This window comes from Fundulus heteroclitus, chromosome 18 (assembly GCF_011125445.2).
Source record: "Fundulus heteroclitus isolate FHET01 chromosome 18, MU-UCD_Fhet_4.1, whole genome shotgun sequence".
NCBI classification, from domain to species: Eukaryota; Metazoa; Chordata; class Actinopteri; order Cyprinodontiformes; family Fundulidae; genus Fundulus; species Fundulus heteroclitus.
Genome location: NC_046378.1, coordinates 15,704,944 through 15,731,858, shown reverse-complemented (window position 1 = coordinate 15,731,858; position 26,915 = coordinate 15,704,944). Strand labels below are relative to the sequence as shown.

The 26,915-nt window shown below is 37.4% G+C and overlaps 1 protein-coding gene across 7 annotated transcripts in view; it reads left to right on the top strand.

The window, feature by feature from the left end:
* Window positions 1-26,915, top strand: part of LOC105923379 (cytoplasmic dynein 2 heavy chain 1) — a 142,078-nt gene that overhangs the window by 67,948 nt on the left and 47,215 nt on the right. For all 7 annotated transcript variants that reach the window (XM_036149657.1, XM_036149654.1, XM_036149652.1 and 4 more), the window contains 10 exons: window positions 72-206; window positions 1,331-1,474; window positions 6,471-6,560; window positions 9,841-9,906; window positions 10,012-10,062; window positions 10,132-10,185; window positions 10,420-10,551; window positions 13,574-13,646; window positions 24,070-24,230; window positions 26,211-26,336. In XM_036149657.1, the coding sequence (XP_036005550.1) occupies window positions 72-206; window positions 1,331-1,474; window positions 6,471-6,560; window positions 9,841-9,906; window positions 10,012-10,062; window positions 10,132-10,185; window positions 10,420-10,551; window positions 13,574-13,646; window positions 24,070-24,230; window positions 26,211-26,336 (1,032 nt within the window). The remainder of the gene's footprint in view (window positions 1-71; window positions 207-1,330; window positions 1,475-6,470; window positions 6,561-9,840; window positions 9,907-10,011; window positions 10,063-10,131; window positions 10,186-10,419; window positions 10,552-13,573; window positions 13,647-24,069; window positions 24,231-26,210; window positions 26,337-26,915) is intronic.

The following is a 26,915-nucleotide window of genomic DNA, read 5'->3' as shown; positions in this document are numbered from 1 at the left end:
CCTTCTTTTTTTCCCATCTCTCCCACTCATCTATTACAACCTGCCCATCTGTCTGTTTTTCTTTGCATCAGACTTTGGCTACAGCTCAAGGTAATATTCTCGAGAACAGGGAGCTGATTGACAGCTTGAACCAAACCAAGGCGAGCAGTGCCCTCATCCAGGAGTCGCTGGTGGAATCACACAGGCTGCAGGCTTCTTTGGACCAGGTACCGTTAAGTCATTTGTGTGCTCAAGAAAACAAAGTGATCCATAATGACAGAAACTTTCTACAAACAACATGCAGTGTATTCCTTTAAATATATTGGTAATAGTAATACTTTGTTTTACACTGTTTTTTTTACTCAAGCACAAACATTTTTTACATGCATTCTTATATAAAAACAGATAGCAAAGTTTTAAAGTCAACAAGGACTTCCAAGATTCTTTCTACTTTACTAAATGCCAGAATAATTAGATAATTATTATTATTTATTTTTTTACTTCAAATTCAGAAGTTATTTCTTTAGTATTTGGGAGAATTGCCTTGTAAATGGTTTGACTTGGGTCAGATGTTTAGGAAACTCTTCGACAGGCTTTTCGCTATAGTTTTCCTGGAGGTCCACACTTCTCTTTCATATGTTTTGGGTAAAATTTTTTCATTTGAAATGTTGCCCTAAACATACATCAATAACTGAGCCTCCCTTTAGCTCAAATTTTGTGAATCAACCTAGTGGAGTTACCTAAACAGTAGAAGAAAGAAATATTTGTGTCTGCTTACTACTTTTTACAATATTTTAGGACATACTGGGTATAACACGATTGCAAAACTTTTTATTTTATTTAGCTCTTTTTAACTCAATCTGCTTTGGAAGAATTTATTGAAAGGGATATTTTGACCCTAAAATATGGTGTAGTTTCAGCTAACCCTGCTCACAATTACTGCTGCCCAAGGACCACCCAGGTTTGAAAGCATAGATGGCCTGAAAGATGCATTACCATATGAACCTCTAGGGAGCAGTGTTACACCAGAACTAATGTTTGTCCTTTCTCACAATTGTTTTTGTTTATGCTGTTTTTTTTTTCTTTTCTCATTTTCTTTTATGCCCCACCTGGTTTTTCTCACATTCCTTATCCCATCATACCTCAAGCTGCCCTCCCATTTCCTTTCTTAATCTCTCCATCCTTTTTTAATTAGCAATTTCTGTATCATATCATCCCCATATCAGCCCTCTTATCTATCATCGATGTGTTGTGCTTTGTGTAACTCCTTATAACCTGTGAAATTTATTTTCTACTGTTTCTTGGCTTTTCTCCAGTCTTCTTTAACGTGTTTTTTTTTTACTTGTTCTAGGAGAGGGATGCCTACCTGCCCTTTGCAGAGAGTGCCAGCAAGATGTATTTTGTTATCACAGACCTGTCAAAGATCAACAACATGTACTGCTTCAGTCTTGCTTCTTTTTTGCGCCTCTTCCAAAGAGCTCTTCAGGCCAAGAAGGTAAAAGGATGCCATTCGTACTTTTTAAAATTCTTCTTCTTTTAACATTATCAAAACGCATAAACAACCTTAGAGTCAAAATTACCCTGAAGAAAACAGGATCATGTTGCTCTTCAAGGATACCACTAGATATGCTTTACACTCAATTAGAGCCTTAACGTAAGCATAAAAATACTTTGATGTCCTTCTACAGTGAAACCTCGATTAGATCCTATTAAGAAAAAAAATTGTTGTAGAAGATGATCATTTGTTTTCTAAAATTTTTATGTTTTTTGAAATGCACAAAAATATTGCCGATAATTATCGGCAGTTGTCTTCCAGGTCTGAATGGTCAGTTTAACCTTTTTTTTTTTTTTTTTCCTAAGGACTATATCACTTAAGAGAGATAAAAAAAAAATCCCCTTCAGTTTCTTTAATGGAGGCCTTTGTTTTCAGTCCAACAGGAAGTAAAGGAATCATCATATCATGTCTTTTTATGCAACAGAGCATATGTTCCTAACCTTCATCAGATTTTCTTAGCAGCAACTCAGCAAAAGTCATCAACATTTCTATAGATAGAAAATTGTAGGAGCTTTTAGTTTTAATGCATTGTATGAAATGGAGGAAAAAAAAAAAGGTTTTTCAATATTTTCCCTACTGATCACTACCCAGAGCTAAAAATAAACATAATCGGGAAAAACTGCCCGATTTTGTTCTCTGTCCAATTAATTTGTGCATCTCTGGTTGTAATCCATCTTTTCCAAAATCTGTCAAAAGTGAAAACTATCCTTCTTTTTGGTTAATATATCTGACAGCATGATGGATAATGCCGTATTCAATCACCTCTTCTAACACTAGACTGTTTTTCATTGAGAAACCAGATAAATATCATTTAGGTGGTTAAATATTATTGTTTAAGTTGAAAGTGGCTTTGTTATTTAGGTAATTAAAACCGAGTGGGTGCAGCTTTGTGAGATACTGTGACATTTTGGGAAATTGAGTTATAAACTTGTTTGCAGAGCGTTTTCGGGGGCCAACAGTAGAAGTAGCTTCTCGTCGTCAAATGATAGCAAAATAAAACAACAGGAAAAGAACAAAAACACGGTAGCATCGTGATTAACATGTTATAACTTGTAGAAGCTCTTACTAGTTGCCTGGCAACAGTTCAGACATAATACATAGTCCACCAGCACCTCTCCACCCCACTCATACTTTATTTCTCAAAACCTTTCATCCAATGTCAAACTGTTGCTTTGAAAAGCTGTGTACTTTCGGCTGACAAAAGGTCATAGATTGCCTGTAATTCCAAGGAAGTGACAAACTATTGCGTCTGTCTTATGAGGATTTTTTTTTTTGTCACCTACTTTGCAAAAAAGGACAACCTTGTTGCTGCTGTTGTATTCTACAGGTGCATCTCAAAAGATACATGAAAAAGTTCAATATTTTTTGACACTCAATTCAGTAAGTGAAACTCATGTCTTCATTAAACATAGAGTGAAATATTTCAAGCCTTCATTTTTTTGAAATTTTATTTATTATGGCTTAGAAATCATGCAAATCCATGATCGTGATTTTCTATTTTTTTTTTTTTTTACTGTCTCAAGAAATCAGAGTATTACTAAAGATCAATTAAATGTTAAACTTCTGAAAAGTAGGTTCATTGCTATGCACTTAATACTTGTTAGAGCTTTTTTTACATAAATGACAGCATCGGTGAGGCGTGGTATGGAGGCGATCAGCATGTGGCTCCGCTGAGGCGTAATGACAGCCCGGCTCGCTTTGATAGCGGCCTTCCTGGCATCTGCATTGTTGGGTCTGGTGTGTCTCATCTTCCTCCTGACAATACTCCTTAGACTTTCTTTGTGGTTGAGGTCAAGCGAGTTTGCTGGCCAATCAGTCACAGTAACAGCATGGTCACTGAACCAACTTTTGGGACCTTTGGGAGTGTGGGCAGGTACCAAGTCCAGCTGGAAAATAAAAATCAGCATCTCCATAAAGGTTGTCAGCAGAAGGGAGCATTAGGTGGTCTAAGATTTCCTGCTAGACGGCTGTGTTGACTGGACTTCAGAAAACACAGTGGACCGACACCAGCAGATGACATGTCACCGTGAATCATCACTGACTTTTTGAGGTATCTCTGTTTTTAGTGCACTTTTCATTACCACACGTTTTCTTTCAACTAAACTTCTTATGACTGTTTGGATAAATCTCTGTGAACAACCAGCTTCTTCAGCAATGACGTTTTGTGGCTTCCACGCCTTGCGAAGGGTGTCAGTGTCTATCTTCTGGACATATCCAGTCTTCCCCTTCATGGTGTAGCCTACTGACCTGGACTGAGAGACAATTTAGAGGCTCAGGAAACCTTTGCAGGTGTTTTCAGTTTAATAGCTGATTAAGGTGTGACACCATGACTTTTCAATATTTAAATATTTCCCAATATTCACATTTTCTGAGACACTGATTTTTGGATTTTTGTTGTCTCTAAGCCATAAACATTTCATTCTATATTAAATATTTCATTCTATGTGTAATAAGTCTATATAATACAGGAGATTTTATATCTGAAATGAGTGACACATAATTCTAGTCGTTTGGGATGTACCTGTATATACCCTTATCTTGAATTTACTAGATGAACATGCAGACAACCTTGCGTTAAAATGCAATACCATGCTTTTTAATGTGGTTTAAAGCTTCCGTGTTCTGCTAAAGTTTGATCTTTTACATGGCTTGACATCCCCCCAATGTATCGCTTTAAAATAAAACCTGTTGTGCTTGTCTTTATTTAGCTATTAATGATTAACATTAAGAGATAATTGGAAGGATAGGAGACGTTGCACCAAAATCAAGTGATTCGTTTAAAACGAAGGTCAGCCAGAGAGCACCACAGACCGTGTCACACTGCTGTTTTTTAACTGAGCCATAAACACTGTGTGATATTCAGAGCCCACTCTGATGCACACGCTAACACTCACACAGATGTGCAGACAAAGAGATGTGAGACAGAGAGTACTAAATTCTGACATCCTGTGTGGGTCGTCAGAGCCAGCGCCGTCATCCAAGAGTGTCACCCGATGGCAGCTGCTTGCCACTGGTGTTACTAGTGTGTCTGTAGGTGTGTGCGTACATGTAGGAAGGTCAGAAAACGTGCGCTGATTCACAGACTCTGATTCCCCTTGTGTTGTTTGCTTTGTTTGTTGTATTGAATGAGCATTTTTAATTTGCCATGTGCTGCATGTGGTTGCATGAGATCTGGAAGTGGACTTTACCTTTGAATGGCTGATTTAACACACTGTGGTTTTCACACACATGCACAGTGCTTTGCTCTGCAGTGGCAGCAGACAGGTGAAAGGAAAGGATTCATTGATTCCAAGTTTTGCAAAAAAATATATATAAAAGTTGTTTTGCATGCATTTGTATTCTGCTCCCTGGCTCTGATAACCCTAAATAAAATCCCCTACAAGCAATTACCCTCAGAAATCCCTAATGGGTAAGTATAGTCCTCTCAAGTGAATCGTATTCTCAGTATAAATTTGACTGTTCTGTGAAGAGGTTTGTTAGAGAATATAAGAGAACAAACAGCCTCGCGGAGACCAAGAAAGTTAGGGAGAAAAAAAGTAGAAGAGAATAAAGTAAGGTTAGATTTTAAAACAATACCCCAAGCTTCAGATGGTAGATTGAAGCATTGTTCAATCTACCATCTGAAGAAGGAAAAAGTAGGCAGCTGTGCCACAGCTGTATCCTACCAAGACAGGAGTAGTGTTGCTTTCGCAGTATGCTTTGGGTCATTGGCCTGCTAGACGGTGAACTTCCATCCCAGTCTCAGATCAATAAAGTATGTTGCACCGTCTATCTTTCCCTCGATCTGGACCAGTTTCACACTCCCTGCTGCTAAAAAACCTCCCCACAGCATAATGCTGCAACCACCACGTTTGACTGTGGGGGTGGTGTTCTTGGGGCGATGGGATGTGTTCCCAGACGTAACGTTTTCCTTGGTGGCTGAAAGGTTAAATTTTGGTCTCATCTGTCCAGAGCACATTCGTCCATACATAAGGGGAGACGCCCATGTGCCTTTTGGCAAGCTCACAACATCCCATCTTATTTTTAATACGATTTGGCTTTTTTCTGGCCACTCTTCCATTAAGGCCACTTGTTTGTAGAGCTCCTTGGTCTTCATGGTGTAATGCCTCTTGCTTAGCGGGGCTGCAGCCTCTCGGGCCTTTCTGAAAAGGTGTTTATACTGACGGCTCAGGTTACACTTAAATTGCACACAGGTGGATTTCATTTCACTAAATATGTGACTTTCGAAGGTAGCTGGTTGCAGCTAGAACTACTTAGGAGCTTCATAGCAAAGGGGATGGATATATATGCACAAGCCAAGTTTCAGTTTTTTATTTTAAAATATTTTTTCTCTGTTCACTTCACTAACTTCTACTTCGCAGTAATGCTCCTGTTTGTCTGTTGTTCGCAAAATCTAATTATATTGAAGTTTGTAGTTCTAATTTGACAAAATATAAAACAATACCCCAAAAAAGTTCAAGCGGATTGAGCACTTCTGCAAGACGCTGTAGATTGACTCCACACAAGCAAACGCACACACACACATGCAGGTGCCCTTCCTGTACGATATGTATTTGTGCTCTTTCCGTAAAAAGTCAGAAGATGTAGTCAAAACATCAGCTTATATGAAATACATTCTTTTTTGATTATTTATGTTTATCCCTATTCACTTTTGTCTGTTTGTGCATTAGAGGAATACATATTGAAAAGATGTGGAAGTAGAGGAATATAAGAAAAATATACATTTCACAGGCAATTTCGTCATGAAAATTTTCATCAGGTTCCAGCTCAGATTTTTGCCAGAATTAATTACAAGCATGCATGTTTGCGCTTAATTAAAAATAGCAAAAAAAATCTTTCGGAACCTTTTTTTTAATTCCCTCTGATATTATAAATACATGTTTGATAATCCATGTCCATCAAACCTAACCGTGAAGTTTTTATTTGTAAATTTTAGGAGGACCTAAATACCGAAGCCAGGATTTCTGCTTTGGAGAGCAACTTGAAGGCTATGGTGTATGAATATGTCTGCCGGTCACTTTTCAAGGTAAACCACGTTCACGTGAACAAATGTTGTTTTTGAAGATCTATGAAAATGTCTGTAATCAGTTTGGTTGTTTGTTCAGGTGATGAGTGGGTAGTGACTGGAAGCGATGCTTCCTACTGATTGCAATGTGTGGAAATCATGTTCTTTGGCAGATTTTTTTTTCTTCAGATTAGGTATCCTTTTTTTTTTATTATTTGAAAGCTGTTGATCCTAAAACATAAAAGCTGTCCACAAACGGCATTTCAATAAATCACCAGAAAGATTAGCATCTTTCAGCAGGCATTAATTAAAATTAATACATTTTAATAAAGTTACAAAATGCATCCATTTTTTTTCAAACAATCTACAAAGCTACATTTTCCCATTGAGCTCAGTGGCTAGGTTTACACACTGTTTTATATTCTAAACAGAAATACGAACTGATATAATAAAATGTAGTTGTGTCGCTGTTTAAATCCGAGAGTAAAACTCTGTCTTGTGCTTTCACAAGGAATATAACTGCTTATTCTCACCTTGACGAGCACCCAGAATATTCTTTATCAGTTTTATTTCGTCCATGAATTTGTAACAGTATCCTGTAGGTCAAAGACAGAATCAGATACCTCAGATATTAACTCCCTTCTGCAGTGTAACCTTTGTGGCTAACACACTAATAATGTGTCAAAAGGTGAACAGCGCAGTTATCGATCAGGCGGTAAATGTTAATTGTAATATGTTTGTGCTTTGTGTGTGGCAGTATGTTGATGTATTACCTGTGGTGTTGTGGGACTTTCAAGCACTCCGTGTGGATGCTAATATATGTATATTTAGTTAACAGCAACATATAGCATACACATTTATTAACAGCTGCGGCTCAGCTATTACCTGAGAGAAAACATCATTTATTTATTTTTATTTTCAGTGCAGCACATGATGAAGTGTAGAACAGAGATATAGCAGGTTCTAATGAACACATAAAGGTGGGATGCACAGCTTACCCTGTGGGAAACTCAACATAAAGGTAGAAAAAAACAAAATGCATGTGAAGCTTCTGCATGGTCTACACTGCTCTGATGAGACACTCAGACTACATTGTGTTCAGTTAATTTTTTTTTGCATAAAAACAGACTCATTAAACAATACTAAACTTCTTATAGTGATATTATTTTTTTGTCATGTAACCATAAACAGAACTCGCAAATAGGCAGTGTCTTGTTACAGATATCAATGTATACACACGGTTGAAAAGTCAAAGTTGCTGTTGTTCCCAAGTTTTAAATTCATTTTAATGTGATGCCAGAGTGACTTAAATGCTTAGCAGGGTTCTCTGGCTGTGTCCGGAATAGGAATACACCTCCTCCACCTGTGGCTGTGAACTGCTGGTCAGCTGGCTAGAGGAAGCTTCCTACACTTTTACAATGCTTTTTTTTGAAAAAGACAAATGTGGCTGTTTTAAAATGTTTCTGGTTACAAAAAATGGCGGATCAACCAGTATGCTTATTATGGTAATGCTGTTCTGAAACCTAAGTTTGAAAGCTAAAAGTGTTATGCCTGAGCTGAATACCAGCTTGTTATACGCTTGTTGCTTTATAATTACCAAAATGGCACAATAATATTGTGCAAAATAACCTTTTAAAAACTACTAAATTTAGCAAGTGTTTATTCTGTTTTTTCAACATCTGTAGCAGCTGTAGGAATAATCTGTGTTGTTCTGTTTTAGTTAAAATATGTTAAATTATGGTATCTCTTTTTTATTTTATATTTTAAGTCTGTGTTTTAAAACAAGGATTCTGTTGTGTTTTCCCCAAGAGTGATTGTACCGTGAGAATATCACTCCGACACACCCCTACTCATGACTGTTTTTGTTTGGCAGTTCTTGTAAGAGTGTGTTCATTGTGCTTTGTGTTAGCTTGGCTCAGAAGGAATTTTCCCTTTGTTATTCCAAAGAATAACTTCAATTTGTTAAATCATTCGCAAAAAATGCTTGACCTTTTACATCACAAAATATTTACAAAATAAAGTTTTAAATGAAGTTGGTCGCTTTACTTAAACAAATGAGTCTTTGGATGCAGTGATAAACTTTTAGAAACCCTTAGAAAAGGGTCACACTAATAGGAATTTGGATAAATACGTTTTTTTATGTAACCTGGAAATTAATCTAAAGTAGGTTCCATATGTGCCTTCGCACTGTTGGTTTTTGTTGATCACTGTAGAAGTAAATGTCTTGACACAAGAATATTGTTTGGGGTTTGATGCTTCATCCAAACACCTTTTGTTTACATGTACAAACTGGAAACATAGTTTACACAGAGCAGGAGTGCAAAAAGCACAATTAGCACTCCTAAGCAGTGACAAACCGAAGCAAATCTCCCCAATTCCTCTTCAAACGCTGTTGTTTGTTAGATGTACAAAACATACTAAAAATTACTAAACTCTCCAACGGCAGCATTTATATATGCAAATAAACAATCTCCTATATGCACTTGGGTTTACGCGGAAGGGAGATCCGACTGGAGCAAAGTGATTAGATTAACAGGGTCTCTTAACTCTTTGCCACGTTACAGAGCACGGCATCGACACATATTATTCCTGTATTGTAATTCTAATTCAGCTGTCCTTGCCAGCCAGTTGTTAAGTGCATAAAAATTAGATTTACATAAATTTGCATGTCAACCACTGAGGCAGTGTGACTGCGTTTCATTGAGGGTGTAAATAGGTTCACAATTTCCATGTTTTGTTGTGTTGTTACACAGGAAAGAAAATGGATACTGTCACTGCAGTGACCAGCCCGACATTTATCCAGTCCCGTCTGTGGTCTCTTTTTAACATGAGCTCAAAATATAATTCCTCGGATATTTAGGAAAAACACATATTAGCAGGGTTTGAGTTTACTGTTGGAATCTCTTAGCAACTGTCTTTTTGTTTCTCTGTGTGGGAGCAGGATAAGCATCTAGATTAATGGCTGTATCTGCTATGTCTATTTTAATTCACAAGCAGATGTGAAAGGCAGCAGGGTAAGTGCATAAGAGGACTGTTTAAGGAACTGCAGCAGTCCATGCAGTTCTTTTAGCCTATGGAGGGCTTTTCTCCTAAAAAAAAATCACTAGACTGCCCTCTGCACCACAAGAAACAATATCTGTTTTTCAGTCAACTAGACAAACATTGTTTGCTCTGTTTTCTATCCTTTATTTTAGATTAAAACTCATTATCATATTCTATTTTTTTACGTACTGAAGACAATGGAAATAGACTGCATATATTTAATTGACTTTAATATTTTTTATCTCCATCTTTGTCTCAGGCTGACCAACTGATGTTTGCAATGCATTTTGTGAAAGGCATGCGCTCTGAACTCTTCCAGGAGAATGTGAGTACATATTCCAGCTATGGGGTATTTGAAGTCTGTGGCAATTTAATTGCATACATTATAGTTTTGCTCGCATGCTGTCTTTAATGGATCTGTTTGTTTTAGGAGTGGGAAGTTTTAATTGGATCCATTGTTGGAGAAATATTTAAAAAAGAGGTAAGAATGCATGTTTATTCTGTTCACAACCAGATGTTTCTGTCTCTAATACTTTTCACCTCTCATCAGGACTTCCCTTCTTGGATTGATCAGGAGAGGCATGGAGCAGTGGCCATATTTAAAGTATGCACACTCCAAATATAATTTGACAGTTTATTTAAAAATGGGACCAAACATTTAAATAGATCTTAAGGCTGCTTGATTCAACCTGAGACATCAATAGTGGAATGTCGAAGCAATTTACATTCGATACTGAGTTTGTCAGTAAATAAATCCTTTCTAAGCTGAAGATTAGATCTGCTCCTCTAATGTGATTTCTTTCATCCTTGTAATTTTTAACCACCTCTTGCTTTGCAGACTACTTTCCCAGCTCTGTACCAGACTCTGTGTTTGAGTGACTCAGACCTTTGGCTGTCCTTCTTGCAAAGCTCCCAGTGTGAACAGGAAATCCCATCTTCCATCACCAGAAAGATTAGCATCTTTCAGCAGGTCAGCATCCATTCAGCCTCTTAGCTGTGAAATAATGAAACTTCAGATTCCCCCAGCTGTTAGTTTACTTTAGCTTTCAGTTTAGGCCAGTGATGCCTGCTTGTTGCTGTCATGACAGCAAGCTTTCTTTTAACAAACATTTGTTGGGTAAATAAACAGTAAAAAAAAAAAAAGAAGTGAATTGAAAAAAAGTTTTGAAATCTAAATGATTTACTTTATTTTAACAATTCAATTAAAACATGGAAAAATCATTAAATATATTAAATACACACAGGGACACTCCATGTTTTTGTGTTAATATGGATGAATATTGCTTAGTGCTAATGAAAACCAAAAATTTAGTTTCTCACATAGGAGCACTTTAACAAAAGGGATTTTTTCTCTATAAGCGTTGTGTTAAATCATCATGGAGAAGACCAGTGGTGTGACAAATTTCCACCCTTCACACACAGGGTTTTACACAACAGGTCTTTGTTTTTGAGTTCTGTCTGGAAAGTAAATCAATTCAATTCAAAAATACTTTGTTAATCTCAAAGGGATTATTAGATATAATATATGAAAAGAAGGTTAAGGCAAAGGAAAAAGTATGGTAGGAACAGTTTCTAACATTATCCCCATTGGGGTCACGAGGGGTGCTGGTGCTTATCTCCAGCCGTCAATGGGCGAGAGGTGGGGTACGCCCTGGACAGGTCACCAGTCTATCGCAACAGAGAGACAAACAGGACAAACAACCATTCACATGCACACACTCACACCTAAGGAGAATTTAGAGAGGCCAATTAACCTAACAGTCATGATTTTTGACTGTGAGAGGAAGCAGGAGTACCCGGAGAGAACTCACACATGCACATGGAGAACATGCAAACTCCATGCAGAAAGACCGAGGGCAGGGGTAGGACTTGAAACGCAGGACCTTCTTGCTGTAAGGCAACAGTGCTACAGTCAATAAAGATCTTTTATTGCACAGGATGTGCAGATAGGATGACGGAGGGATACAGGAACCGGGACAGGATGACTGGGAGGACTCTGGTCACTGACTGTAAAGATAGTGGACAGGGATGAGCACCAACAACAAGCCAGGAGGTGATAAAGTGGAGCCGAGGCTGACTTACGGGTTGATGGTTGACTGAGCTCAGGAGGAGAGTGACGACTGGCGGTGGCAGTGTCTGATTGACCGCCCCTGATTGGTAGTGAACAGCTCGGTGGTGGTGAGCATAGGAGGGTGGACAGGTGTCAGCGGGACAGGAGGCAAGATGGTGGTTGGAGTACCAGGAAGGCTCTTGGGACTCCGAACTTGAAACACAGACCGAAAAGCAACGGGCAAATGGCGAAAATAATCAAGTCTACGTTCCGGACGAAGATGGTCTCTGGAGAAGAGAACACAGGAATGAGTCGAGGGGCAAGGAAACTAGGATCATTCTTGGAAACAAGGTTTGGGTCATGTACCTCTCAGAAGAGCTAATGCTCTGACACCTTCCTTCTGGCTCGTGCCTCCTTGAATGCACCTCTTGATTGATGAAGATGGAAAACATAAGTACAGCTGTCCACCTGTCACACCCTTCTAGAAAGGGGTGAGACTGCACCACACAACCACCAAGCAATCTGATCACACAGCTACATACCTGACAGTTTTTGCAGAGTCAAAAAAAGGTGGAATAGGGCTGGAGTCTAAGCTACGAGAGTCACTAATACAGCTGTTAAATTTCTTGTGTTAATCCTCTGCATTAGAGAACATGAAAAACATCTTACCTGGGCAAAAAAATTGGAATTGTTGCTCATTGCTCCAAAGTCCTTTTTCAGATGAACGTACATTTCTTTTTTTTTATCTAAATTTGTGATCCCAGAGTCTGGAAGAAGAGTTGAGAGACACTGAATCAAAGTTACTTGAGGATCAGTGTGAAGTTTCCACAGCCAGTGATGATTTTGGTAGTCTTGTTATCTTCTGGTGTTGGTTCACTCTGTTTTCTGGCGTCTATCAGGATCAGAAATACTTTAATAATCCCAGAGGGAAATTATTTTCGTTACACGCTCCAGATATACAAACAATATATATATATATATATATATATATATATATATATATATATATATATATACACACACACAACTTTCCACAAAAAATATAAATATAAACATATAACATATGTAACTATATATATATATATATATATATATATATATATATATATATATATATATATATATATACATATATATAAATTACGGGGGGGGGGGGGGGGGGTTCTCAATTTCTGAGGGAGGCGTTGTAGATATTGATTAAAGTTCACTTACAGTCAATGCAGCCAAGATTTTGAGCAATTCAAACTTCCTTCTGCTGACAAGCTTTATGGAGATGCAGATTTCTTTCCAGCAGGACATGACGCCTGCTCACACTGCCAAAGGTACCAATTCTTGGTTCAATAACAATGCTATTACTGTGCTTGACCGGTCAGCAAAGGGACCTGCCACCATCCCTCAGAAAGAAGATCTGATACTTGAGGTCTAACACAGCATTAAGCCGGATGCCACTAATGAAGCAACCCGGGATTTGTGCAGCATCTTGACAGAGCCACAGGCCCATCGCCTTTGTCACGTAGTCTTCATGTGCAAATACTGCACAGTTCACGTACATACTTTTAAGTCAGATGACATTTCTTTGTGAAAAATCCCTTTTTATGGGTATGTTGAAAGCCAAAATGTTGGTTTCATTAGCTGTAAGTCATAATAATCTAAATCTACAGAACCACTAGAAATAAATTCCTATGTGTGTAGTGAGAAATTAACGGGTTTCACTTCTTTAATCGAGTCACTGAAATTAATTTACCTTTTAATTATGTTTGGATTTGCTGAGCTACATCTGTATATACTAAAACAGGGAAAGAATGTACAAGTTGTATGTAGGAGTGTTGAAATGTGTGACATACTCCTAACTAACTAAGTGAATTCAAGCTTTTTTCTAAAGTGTTATTTCCTAATTGAATAAAATTTAAAAAATTCTATATTAACTCTGCCGTATACACAGCTGCTGTTGGTTCAGGCAGTAAGACCCGACCGTCTGCAAAGCGCCATGACAGCCTTTGCCTCCCAAGCTCTCGGTAAGTGTTGTTTTCAATGATTCACATTTGTGTTTTAGGTTTTAAAGGTTTCTTCTCAGCTCATACTTTATCAGACAAGTACATTGGCACATCTCATCTGTTTTACTTTAAATTCCACTGCAGATGTTAGGCCAAATGTAATTTGACCCACAGGAAAGAAGTAACAGAGAAAGAAAAGAATAATAACCTTTAAAAAGAAAAAAAAAAGTTACATCAATATTTTCTGTCTTCAAAATTCACTCAAATTAAGCGAAATTGGCTGTGATTGAAAAGGAGATAAAAGGAATGGATGATTACAGCCTCCTTTGTCCCTTTAGGCTACTTGAAGGAACTCAGTTGAGGTTGTGTGAAGTACTTGTTTCCTGTTTCCTTTTTTACCTGTAGTGTTATCTCAGCTTGGAGAATTCATGCCCATCATACTAAATAAAGAGCTACTTATGAAATCAACAAAATAGCACAGCTTGTTCTATTTATTACAGCTCAAGCCTAAAAAATGAACAGATCAAGAAAAAATAAGATGTTTTTTGTTTGTTTTATTGTATTTCAAGCAACTGTTTACCTTTTCCATCCATCCATCCATCCATCCATCCATCCATCCATCCATCCATCCGTTTTCTAACACGCTTATCCCTATTGGGGTCGCTAGTGGTGCTGGTGCCTATCTCCAGCTGTCAATGGGCGAGAGGCGGGCTAGTCAATCGCAGACAGTTTACCTTTTGTCAGTCAAAAAAGAACAACCCATCATTTCCTGTACTACGGCTGTTTGACTTGTTTTGCTGATGTGGTGTGGCTTTTCTAATGAGAAAATGGACATATTATTTTTTTTTTTATCATATGTCTCACGTGTTTCCAAAACCAAAGATCAACTCTAAGCTCCTCAGCGAGTCTGGCCTAACCCCTGATATGCTCAGCTAATTAACAGCGATATTTCAAACAGCCATCGCACACTGTGACCCATAGCAAACACTGTTTATCTGAGAAAGTCATAACAAAGTAGACGCAGCCTGATTCCATGCTAACTTTGTTGTAAAAATCACAGTACGGGATACACGTCACATGAATTTCACATTATGCCGATTTCTAGTCTCGTTTCTCAGCAGCTTTTAGCCGAGCTTATCTTTCATGAACAGACGTATTTGACTGCCAATTTTTTTAGCTATTGTTCAGTATGTGGGTGTGTCCATAGAAGCTGCATTTCACTACTTTATCTGGTTACTTGTGGAACATACTTAAACGCATGAATAAACTCAAAATTGCACCTTTGCTTTTGATGCTGTTGTAAAAAGAAGCCCATCCACTCAAATATCCAAACTGACTAATACCAGGGTCTCTACAAAGTGTTGAAACATATATAATTTGTTTTTATAACCCTCCAGGCATTGATAAGTGTTGAACAAAGAAAACAGAGCACAGAAGTGGTTGAATTTTCCTCTTTCTAAAGGATGAAATCTATATTTCTAAAAACAATGCACCTTTTACAAAAGCAAGCAACTCAGAGGTACTGCTGAGTCCTTGTTATATTCTCACAAAGGTGCTGCTTTCATGCTTGAGGTATAATGACTTTGTTTGCGTGAGGCTCTCTGCTTTTAACAAAAAGATCTCAGTGGGGAAAAAAAGGGGGAAAAAAAGCTAATGACGAAAAAAATCTCCCTGACATGTAAAAACAAATAGCCCAACAATCTTTAAAGACACACTATCAGTTTTGTAAAAAAATATTTCAAATTATTTTACTTTACATAGCCGATTCAATGGAAATCAGTTCTGAACAAAAACATTGTGACCATGCTTGGGTCATTGCAAATTGGGAAATATAAGATGTGTGGATACCCTGAATCCATCTTCTCATGCCTACATACAACAACTTTACTTGAAAACAAAGAAAAAATATTTTTATCCATAGTCATCATCACACTGTACTGAAGGACACTTTGTTTATCAAATGCACCATCACTACTATGAGAATGTCACTGTACTTGAGTAAATGTCACATACTGTACATAAAACCCACACATATTTTCCTTTATTCTTCAATTATTTTTACTCTCATGTACTGATAAAAAACACAAATACAAATGCACTGTTCACACTCACATATCTAGGATTTGTAGTCACTTTATATTATAATTCAACAGAATAGAAATATCCCTCATTCTTGGTTGTTGTAGTACCCTGCATACCCTTCAATAGAGTCACAAAGAATGTACCCATATAAATGTAATACTTTGTAGAAAGTGATAATAGTAAGGAAAGAGGCCTGGTTAGCTACATGTACAAGCTAAAGATTCCGCTCCTTTCTTTATCCACTTAATGTTGGAGCTGACTGTCAGAGTGGCCTGGCAACCTAAGTGGTAATTATTTCCGCAGGATGGGAAGTCAGCTTCATAAATGATCAACTCTAACGAGGCCAAAGCTGAGGTCTTCTTAGCAGAATACCCGAAGTATGAGAGCTTTTATCTCTCAGTGCATATCTCAGGTATTATGATATTTGTCATGACCATCCTGCAGGGGGAGGAAACCCTGAGGACAGAGGTTTCTGTTTGACTAAAAGTGTAGCAGCAGGGCTCTACAACATGTGTCATCATCAGTGTCCTTGAAATAGCCTCTGTTCCCACCCTAGCAGGGGTTTATCACCTGTAATTATATAAGCAGGCTTTGTATAGGTGCCTGTGAGAAAAAAAATATAACTGCCGCCCATTTCAGCAGATAATAGTAATTCACCCAAAATGATGGCACTATTCAAAGATAATACCTGCCAATAAAAGACGTATAAACATGTGCACGTTGGTAACGAGCTAACTGGATATGACTGGTAAATGTCAAACCCAATTATGTCTGCATTAGCTAAGCTGAGAATTGTTCTTACCTCTTTTATATTCCATACACACCTTTGCACCCATTGAACGTTTTCCATAAATTTCCAGTTTATCCAATTCGTAGCCCTTCAAGGCAATGTGGTAGTTCTGGACAAAAATTGAAGGGTGCTTACCTTAGCAAGTTTCGTGGTCAGCCTCCTTCCTGATGTATCTTCATGCTTTTCTTGTTCTGCATGCTTTCATAAACATTCCTATATTTCAGCCCTTTTTTTTCCCCTGGTGTAGACTTTTTTCACCTCACTCATCAGCAAGTGTCTCACTGCAACTGTAACTGGGGAAATCTCCACTGGAAACAAGTGACCCCCACCTCCATTGGTCCCATGTACTTCCTAGTGCTCATAACGATTAAGTCTCATTGTCTAGTACCCCAACATGTTCCACCTTTCCGTTAAATTAAAACTAGATATGATTGGATTTCATCTCCCTCTGAAAATTTAATCAATGGATAAAAACAACACTAATATATTAAACGGTTTTCTCATAGATTCCAGTATTGTGTATAAGTTTTTTAGTTTGCTTTCATCGAGTTTTCATGCAATTAAAAATTTCTGCTGACTAAATGTCATAGTTTTTGTCATGGAAACTTTTTAACTGGTCTTATATAATTGCTGATAGAGCCAAGATATTCTCACCCAGTTGATACATGGGACATTCCAAAATTGATGAGAGAACACAGTCTTTTTAGGAGTCTCAGAGAAAATTTCGTTTCTCTCATAAAGGCTTACAAAGAATTCTTTGGGAAATTCATCAGAGGAAAAAGTCTCTGATGTGGTGCAGGCATACAATATCAATTAAACCAAAATGCAGGGAAGCATGTTAGTCTGAGGGGATCAGACCAATGAGCGCAACAGCGTATCATGGTTAGAGCGGAGCTTCATACAGCTTACTTGTCCTTCTTGCTTTTCTGTGAAGAGTTGTTGAAATATCTGACTTCCTGGAACTTCCTGTTATGTCTTGAATGTTGCTCCAATGAAGACGACCTAAGCCATAGACGGTGTGTTGGTATGGATATATACTGTAACCCTTGACTGGCAAACACTCAACTAACTTTATCAAGTAAAGAGACATTTCCCCTCAAAATCCTGTTCTCCTTTACTCTTTACAATTATGTATTACTTTATTTTGGTTTACAGGCCCATTGTAGCCTAACATCACAAGCACAAGCTTAACCCTAGTCTAGCTCTGGTTTACATCTCCCGTCTACCCACCTCAGCTGTTCAGTGAAGCAGAGAGTTTGAAGTTGGTTGGCTTGAAATGTGTGTTGTCAACTAGTTAAGTTGGAAACAAAATACTCACTCAGGTAATATTTAAATTGTCCAGTTTTTAATATTTTCTGGTGTCCTGAGAAGTATTTATCAGTCCAAGTAATTATAGCTGTTAATAGCTTTACCTATGTAAGGCTAAAGGTTTGCAAATTACTGGGTCACAGTAATACCTCTAATATTACCTTCTCTACCATGCCTGCGCCCCACCAATACAGGACGCATGCGTGGAAATTTGAAAAGTGAATACAAACATGAAGTGGTTCTATTGCCTTAAATCCCAATAAAACTATTTGAAGTAAATTTTAGTAATGTGAAAAAAAAAAACGTTCTAGATGTATGAATATTTTTTGAAGACTGTAATCATCATCTTTTTGAGGTATTTATTCATTTATCTAAATGACACTATATACTTTTAAAATGATGCCTAAAAACTTCCATACCTAACCAAAGTCCAGGCATTCTTAGGTTAGCATCCTTGTGTATTACCCAGTTTTCTATTTTCTTTTATTGTTATTGACATTTGAGTTTACATCTAGGTTAAATCTCCCTTCATTGACATGTATTAAGGTTATCTGATATACAGACATTTTTGTAACAATTGGCTGAGCATTTTTTTCAACACTTAATATTTTAAACCTTCTCACTCAAATTTGTAAGCAGCCTTTTTGGGGTCAAAGTCCATCTGTGTTTTGGGTGAATTTTTTTGCAGGTCATTTATCTGGATTGAATCTTTGTTATTTTTATAAGACACATTAAACAACTATCACTAATGACCCTGAGATTAACAAGATGCCTACTATAAGCAGGTTCTACCAGCCCTTGCATTCATGAAACATCATGAAGTATTAAAAATACAGCCTGCGTACACTCCACTGAGACACAGGGTTTTATGTATAGTGCAGAAACAATTTTCATGTAGGAGCTAGTGAGATAGTTTTGTTGTTATTCGAGACAAAGGAATGAGGAGTTCTAAAAGTGCTTGACTTAAATAGAAATGTCTCTTGCAAAAAAAAAAAAAAAAAAAAAAAAATCCTAGTTTCTTCCTTGTTAGTTAACTTGCCGAGCCATCTTTGATGATTCCTGGACTCCCAGCCTTTGTGATTTCTGTTGCATTTTATTCAGATGAAATTTTACGTGCTATCCTATAAAATCAGAATAGATGCCTTTTAAGTGTAGCTTTAATTATTTAGTAGTAAAATAAATGTATTTGCTAAAAAACATAAATCTTCTATATCAATTAAATATTGGCAAGCACTAGGTTATAACAATATCTTCTGTACTGAATTAATCACATTATAATTCAGCTGTAGCTATGTCTACAATGAGCACAACAGATGAAATATTCCCTATTATATTTAAATTAACTAAATCTGATTGGGATATATAGTATAGCAACTACAAACTCAAACTTAATCAGCTGAAACTATCAAATTGATTAGGTTTTCCGTGTACAATTTCGCAAATTTAGCAAAATGTGGAAAAACTATTAACAAGGGAAAATACGATAATTATACTCTGCATGTAAACAAATGATAATGCACATCTCCAAAACTTCAGTATTTATACGTTCCTTCTATCTCTTCTTGTGTTGCCATTAAATTCTTAAACCGCCCCATGTAGACTTTAAACCTATGTACATCTAATTACAAAAATCACATACATCTTATTTTATTGCTGCATTTAGTGTTCTTCTGCCATAACAAACAATGCCTTTGTTGAGCTGTAATTGCCAACAAACCAATCTTACAAAGAGAGTGCAGACCTCATTTAGAGGTTTTATATGGTTGTTATTTTTTAATTACTCTGTCACAGTATTTCCCTTTACATTATATACCAATTTGGAAGTCATGAATTGCATATCCTCTTGCTGGGTTTTACTTGAGCTCCTAATTTATGATTATGATGTTAATGCACTACCTACGGACCCTCTTCTACTCATTTTATAGTTTCTTGATTCTTTACATCATTCCATTCGTTGCTTCTTATACGCTTCCACATGAGATGCAGACGGGAGGTAAAGAAGAGGACAGAGGAACTGGAATACTTAAAAGATTGATGTTTTCAAGTACATTAAAAAGCAAGCTGCCTTATTTTTAACATTTTCATTCAAAGTACAGTCACAGCAAAGTTTTCTAAAGACTATCATTTTGACATTTAGAAACAGCAGTTGACCTTTGTCTATTTCTTGTCATTTAAAACAAAGAAAATAAATAAGCATTCTTTTTCATGTAGATAGCCTTTCACCAATCGGCATTATAAACAATTTGAGTGCACTGCATAGCTCGGACTGGCTTATTACTGTTAATAAGTATCTTTCAACAACAAGAAACTTACAGCAGAACCAGGCTCATCTGCCATGACCTACTGGGGGTTTGAGAAGACAGAGCAGAGACACAAAAAGAACAGAAGCAGTTATCCGGCAGTGCATACAGTTAGCCCCAGTGAAAGCTCTGCCCAATAGCTATGTCTTTAAGAGAGACTGGGTTAAACACTGGAAGACAGGGCCAAATGTACCATTTATAGAAGGAGAACATAACTAGTCTGCTACAGTAGTACGGGCCAGTGGCCCCATTCAAGACAAAAGAGAATGCCAGGCCAGCTGTAGAAGAGAGAAAAAAGAGAGAGAACATGAGGTTAACAGTTTAAACAATAGCGAACAATGCAAATTTGGAGAATAGCAGAAGAATGTCGTGCAGTGCCTTTGTATGTTTTGAGCAAAGTCAATTGAGTGACTACAACATTAAAGGCTACATTTGGGCGATGACTTTCCGTGTAAAAATGAATGTTACACTCACTCTCTACAATGATCTTATCAGTATTTAACACTAAATCAGATAAGCCCGAGAACTGACCTAAAGATTGAGACTGAGGGCCTCTCAATAAACAGAAGTGGTTTTATTGGTTTGCATTTTGGATGCGGGAAACTAATGATTAATTACTCAAAAGAATTATAGATATTAATTGGCCTGGGACTTACAATAAATCTCTTTTTAGATTAGCTGTTGATCCATTTAATTTTGGCTCTGGGCAAGACACTGTCATAATGGAGTAATGGGTGGGTAACAGTACAGGAGCGGCAGAGTTGACTGCTTCCTGGTCTGGACGCTGGGTTTTCAGCGTTTTGGAGTACTAATAAATTCAGCAAGATTCCTTGAAAGAAGAGCTGCTCTGTCCAAATTGGGATGCATGCCGTCTCTCTTGATCAGACCAGAATTTCCCCAAAATGTTTGCCAAGTTTCAATGTAGCCCACCCCGTTTTTTTTTTTTCAGGACAGCATCCAGACAACCAGCGGTTCAATGACAACATGCATCTAAACAGGCCGTCATAGGTCAGATCAGACAATGGGCAAGAGAAAATTCCAATATTTTGTTGCCAACTTACACACTGAAGCCACACTAATTTTAGTGACCACTGTTTGGTGTAACCGGATGTCATTACCACTAATGTGAATAACAGTCTTATTGTATTCACACTTCTCCTTAGCCAGCAGTTTCAGGTAGGATTTTACGTTGCCCGTTCTGGCTGCTGGCAAACATTTGACTGGGGTCACTTCTGTCTCTAATGCAACGTTTCTGACTGTAGAGCTGCCAATTACCAGAATTGGCTCCTCACTGGGGTGTGTCACTCCCGCCTTTGCCTTCCACCCAAATTGCATGCCACCTGATCCCAACATTCCTCTCTGCAGGTGGTAGGCCCACATAGAGGCGGCTTCCTGTGTCTAATAATCCAGGCGAGGATTGCCTCTTTTTGTGGTTACTCATATCATCAGAGTCCTTTTCTAGCACTGTTGTTAGCTTTAGTAACACCAGTGGTATTTGTACCCTAAACTAAAAGCAATGATTTTAGGCAACATTGAAGCAACAAAGGGAGACATTAATATTTTATCAGTGTTTTTGAAACAGTCCAAATAAAAGGGAATACTACATTAAGGAAGAAAGTTTTTACCTTGAACTAAAACATTGGAGCAGTTGTATTTTTGATAGTGGGGTTGTTAGGCAAATAATATTTGTAATGTGAATCCTGAACCCGCCAACTATGAGACAGTTCCACTAACAAGCCTCGGATGATGTTTGTGCAGTGCCTAGTTAAATTTAACAGTTTATTTGGCTTGAAAAGCAGGCGGGCATTCAGCTTGGACTGTTTGCCAACTGTGTTCACACAATATGAAAACGAATAACTTTCCTGTTTAAAATGTTTCGTAGGATTTGCTGTAGTTTGTTAGCCCCAGACTGTTTAATGACAGTTTAAGTAGTGCAGGAAATCTGATGCTCAGTTTAGGATTTTCTGTATAAGATTCTATAGAAATATGCTGCATCAAAGCTAGCTGTGTGACCTTAGAAACAACAATGTCTACCATCCCATCTGTGTATTTGTTGTCTGTGTATGCAAAGTATCTTGCTTTACACATAGATTGTTGGTGTCTAACATACCATCCCTCTTACAAGATCATTATTTACTTTGCCTCTGCGTGTTCCCCGAAAGCTTTAGAATCCATTTTTAACTCTCCCGCTTGTTTGTCCGTTGTTGATTGAATTAAAATGCTCAATCTTGACACAGTGATATTCTTCAAACTCCCAGTGAACTGATTCACTGAGTGTGTGTATAATGCATGAGATGGATAAGATTGTGCATGGTTTTGATTTTGGAAGACAAAAAAAACCATTCAAGACAGAGGGATGAAATATCAGAACAGGACAGCGGAAGATTTTTTTGTGTATGCGTTTGTGTTTTTGGCAGTAAATCAGTATGCTAATGAGGCATGGTCTGTAATCCTCTTACAGCTAATCTCACTCAATCCCTCCAGTCCAGGCCTGGGCACTGCTCTCTGTTCACACACACACACACATACAGAGGCATGCCTCAGTGAACACAACACACACACATGCAGTGCTTTTCAAAAAATACTAAATCTTTTGCACTATATATATATATATATATATATATATATATATATATATATATATATATATATATATATATATATACAGTGATTTTGCTGGAGTACTTAAAAAAATATTTAATAGAATCTATGTCTTGGCCTTCACAGCAGCCTTTGTAAGACTGGTGCCGTTATCTTTTGCACTTATTTTCACCCTGTTTTCTGTTATGTGTTATAAGGTCCAAGGTGAACTTTTCTATTCACAGGCAGAGGATGCGGGGATGCAGCACGAATACTGATTATCTGACCATGCCAAAGCCAATTGCGTATGCATTTTTGTATGCAGATCTTATGCAAATGCTTCATTTCTACTTTTGCAGACAGACATCTGTTTTCCTTAGTTTCATCATAGTTATTCAGGTCATTCTCACTGGACTTTGTTGCATGTTCCACTATGTAAACAATAGTGAAGCTTTTTGCATTTGGCAGCACACAACAAGAAGAAACTAAGACTAACTTAGTCTTTCACCTCAGTCAGAGCAGACTGCACTGTGTGCGTGTGCAGGCATGTGTTCACACAGACATGTGTGTCTCCTAATGTACATCTACGAGTAACATCCAGTTAGATTTTCCAACACACCCGCTGGTGCTGTGTGGGCATGTATTCTTGCATGCATTTTACTGTTGACTCATACCTCACCATCGAAATCAATGTATCACAGGAGTATAAAGGTTTCAGAAAAGCAATGCAGACAGTCACACACTTAGAGCTACTCCTACGTATAAGAGCCTGTTCTCCTGTTCACCAGCTGGGTGACAAGGTATTCTTTTGCTGCCTGGTGAATTCTGCTGCCGCAAACCTACCTCTCAATATGCACAGCACGCCACCCTCCCTATCTCCCTCACTCTGTCTTTCTTAGTGTCTTCCTTTTTTGTCTTCTCCTCTTTCCCCAATCATTGTCTTCTCTTTACCCCCCAGTGCCCCCCCCATATTTTCCCAACATGTCTTTGTAATTTACCTGATTCAAGCACTTCCTTTGTTTGATGTTTGCCAGCCCACCTCCCTGCCTACCACACCTAATGTGCACCAGATGTGTCTTTGCTCATATTTACCTGCATTTGCTTCCAATTTTCTTTTGTTGCTATACTCCATGATTTCTTTGTCCATCTGGCACCATGCTCCACATGAGCAGCGTTTCTTTGACTCGTACTATTTCACACATTAGGATCTGTGATGTCACAATGCCTTTTTGTTATTTTCTGGGGGGTTTATTTAGTTTGTTCACTTTATTAAAGTTACAGTGCATGGCTCCAGAGTAAAAAGGGATATGGGGAAAATAATTTAAGATGTTTTACAGTTGTATCTTTCATGCCCTTCATCCTCATTTTATGTCGGCTTTTGCAGGTATGAAAGAGCTTTCGCCTCCTCCTCTGAATTTGCGACGTCTCTACACTGAGACAATGGAGTGGGAGCCGGTGTTAATCATCATCTCTCCAGGGGCAGACCCATCCCAGGAGCTTGCAGAACTAGCGGCAGAAACTATTGGCAGCGACAATTACCATGAGGTAGGGAACAGCAGTATACAAATATAGAACACACAGGAGATTAACAAGGGCAAGAGGGTTTTCATCAAAATAGCACGAGCACATGTAAATGCTAGAGTTTACCACAACTTGTTGAATGTTTTTGTCTATCACAGTTTTTAATGCAAATCATATGTTATATTATACATAGCCAAAGGGAAAGTAGTGTTTAAAGATATTTTGATATACCTTAGGTTAGCATTGTGATAGAATATCAAAGTAAGGTTTTAAAATGTAGAAACCAACAAGAACACTTTTTTTATCGATATATATATCTGTATATACCTATAGGCTCTTAAAATAACTCATAGGTGTATGTATTTTCCAACACAACAATTTTGTGCTAAAATGTAAATTTATTATGGATTCTTTGATTAAAAAGATACATATAGGCTCAAATATTTTGAAAGACAGATCCTTATTCTGAGTTGGAAAAAAATGTAAGATTTTTTTCTCAAGGATGAACTATGAAAATACTATGAAAATATCAAATGTCAAGACTTAAGTCTGAAGATGTTGAGGGACCATCATTATTATCAAAGGATCGAGCCTATCATAAACTGATTCTGATTCCGGTTTACTTTCTATTTTCATTCTTCTGGATTTGAGTGCAGCCTTTGCATTGTGTGTTGTTTTTATCATGATTTATTGTTGATATATTGTTGATATATACAGTTACGGTGGCCCTGGATGCTCTCAAAGGAGCTTTCAAATAAAATTTATTATTACTGTTATTTTATAAACTGTCAACAGTGATTTACATTTTATATCACCACACACTGGGAGGTTGCTTACCACAAAAGAAGACTCTGGTCCAAAATTAACAGCTCAAAGTGTGACAAGCTGAAGATGTATGTACAGATGAAACAAGATGTAGCCTTTTGGCCACAAGGTCCTTTAGTGTGTTTGAAGGTCTTATTATTATTATTTTGTTTTTCAGCTTTGAAACATTGTAGCTGCCAAGCATAACTGTGATAGCATCATTCTTTAGGTTTGTTTCACTGTTTATAGAACTGATGCTCAAAACCAATGAGATAGGCTAATGAAGAAAAAACACCTTCAGCTTCACCTCAGTTTAGCAGCTAAATGGTTGAACGTGGACACTATCAGGGGTTTCAAAAGGAAAAATAATCTTATAAAATGTCAATGCAGTTGGTTTTATAATGTATAATAATCTGAATCCTAGTTAACATAAAGATTTTGGAAAAGCCCTAATCTCAACCCTTTTAGCCAATATTTTATGATGTATGGCTAAAAGTATGTTGTATGCTAGAAAACCAACCAATTTAAATGGACCCTACCAATTCTGTTTAGTGCAGTGTTCAAATATCCAAAATGATGCCATAAACATGTTCATAACAATACAAACTATGTGCTTCATATGCAACTTCCTCAGGCATATTTACACAAATATTACATAGGAGTGCATGTTTGGATTTTAGCCTGCCTGTATAGCTTTTATTTTGCCAGTTAAGTCTTGTCCATTTAGTACTTGATAATTGAAGTTTTTGTGCAGGACATCATTCTGTCCTGAAAAAAATGCTTCAAATAAATTATTCAAAGCCTAAAAAAATGTATCACATATATTTTCCTTGACTAAGTTCTTTAAAAAACAAGTACAGCTCTGTTTGTGCTATCGGCTAGAACTCGCTTGATCTAAATGTCACTAATGAATTTCTATAACTGCACTGCATTCCAGTCGTGTCCAGTCTTATGCTATATTTTCAATTACATACTGATATATATCATACATCTCATAAGTTAAGTTAGACTTGCTTCTGTTTAGGGGCCCCTTTGAGAAAACGCTGACCGAACACAGGAGTGGATTAAAATATTGAGTAAAATTTTTGCTCTCCAACTTTGCAAGCCAGCATTGCATTGAAAGACTGAATCTAATTTTCTCTCCCACTGATTCCATTTGTCACCCCACTCCCACCTTACCCCTGCTATTCACCCCTCTAGATCTCCATGGGTCAGGGACAGGCTGATGTAGCCCTGGCCACACTTAGAGAATGTTCTCGGAATGGAGACTGGCTTTGCTTAAAGAATCTCCACCTTGTCACTGCCTGGCTTCCCCTCCTGGAAAAAGTAGGTACTCTCTGTGTTTGTGCTGTGTGTGTTTGAGGGAAGGCTATAAGGAGTGTGTGTTATATGTTTTTTTGTGGTAGGTATTATTTTTCTTTTTTTAATTCTGTATTTTGTGGATTTTGGTTAATGGCAATGAAATTTAAATAATTATTTGAGCATTCTAGATGCCAACTATCCATATTCACTGGAGATGTAGCCATCAGTTTTGGGGCCAATTTCCAGTGACCGGTTCCATAAAGGTTTGACCAGTTTTAGCCAATTCCAAATGTTTAAATATATATATATATATATATATATATATATATATATATATATATATATATATATATATATATATATATATATATATATATATATATATATTATACACACACACACACATGTGTAAATATATATATATATATATATAAAAACAGCTTTCAAGCTACGCAGTAACGGCATCTACATCAAGGAGTGTTGTCGGCGTGACAGCTACATTTTCCTATCTAAAAAAGATTGAGGATCAGCTTCAATCTTAGTGACTGTTGTCCTTTTTTGCAGTCTAACATTCTCCTTGTCATACACGCTTACTCACCAACA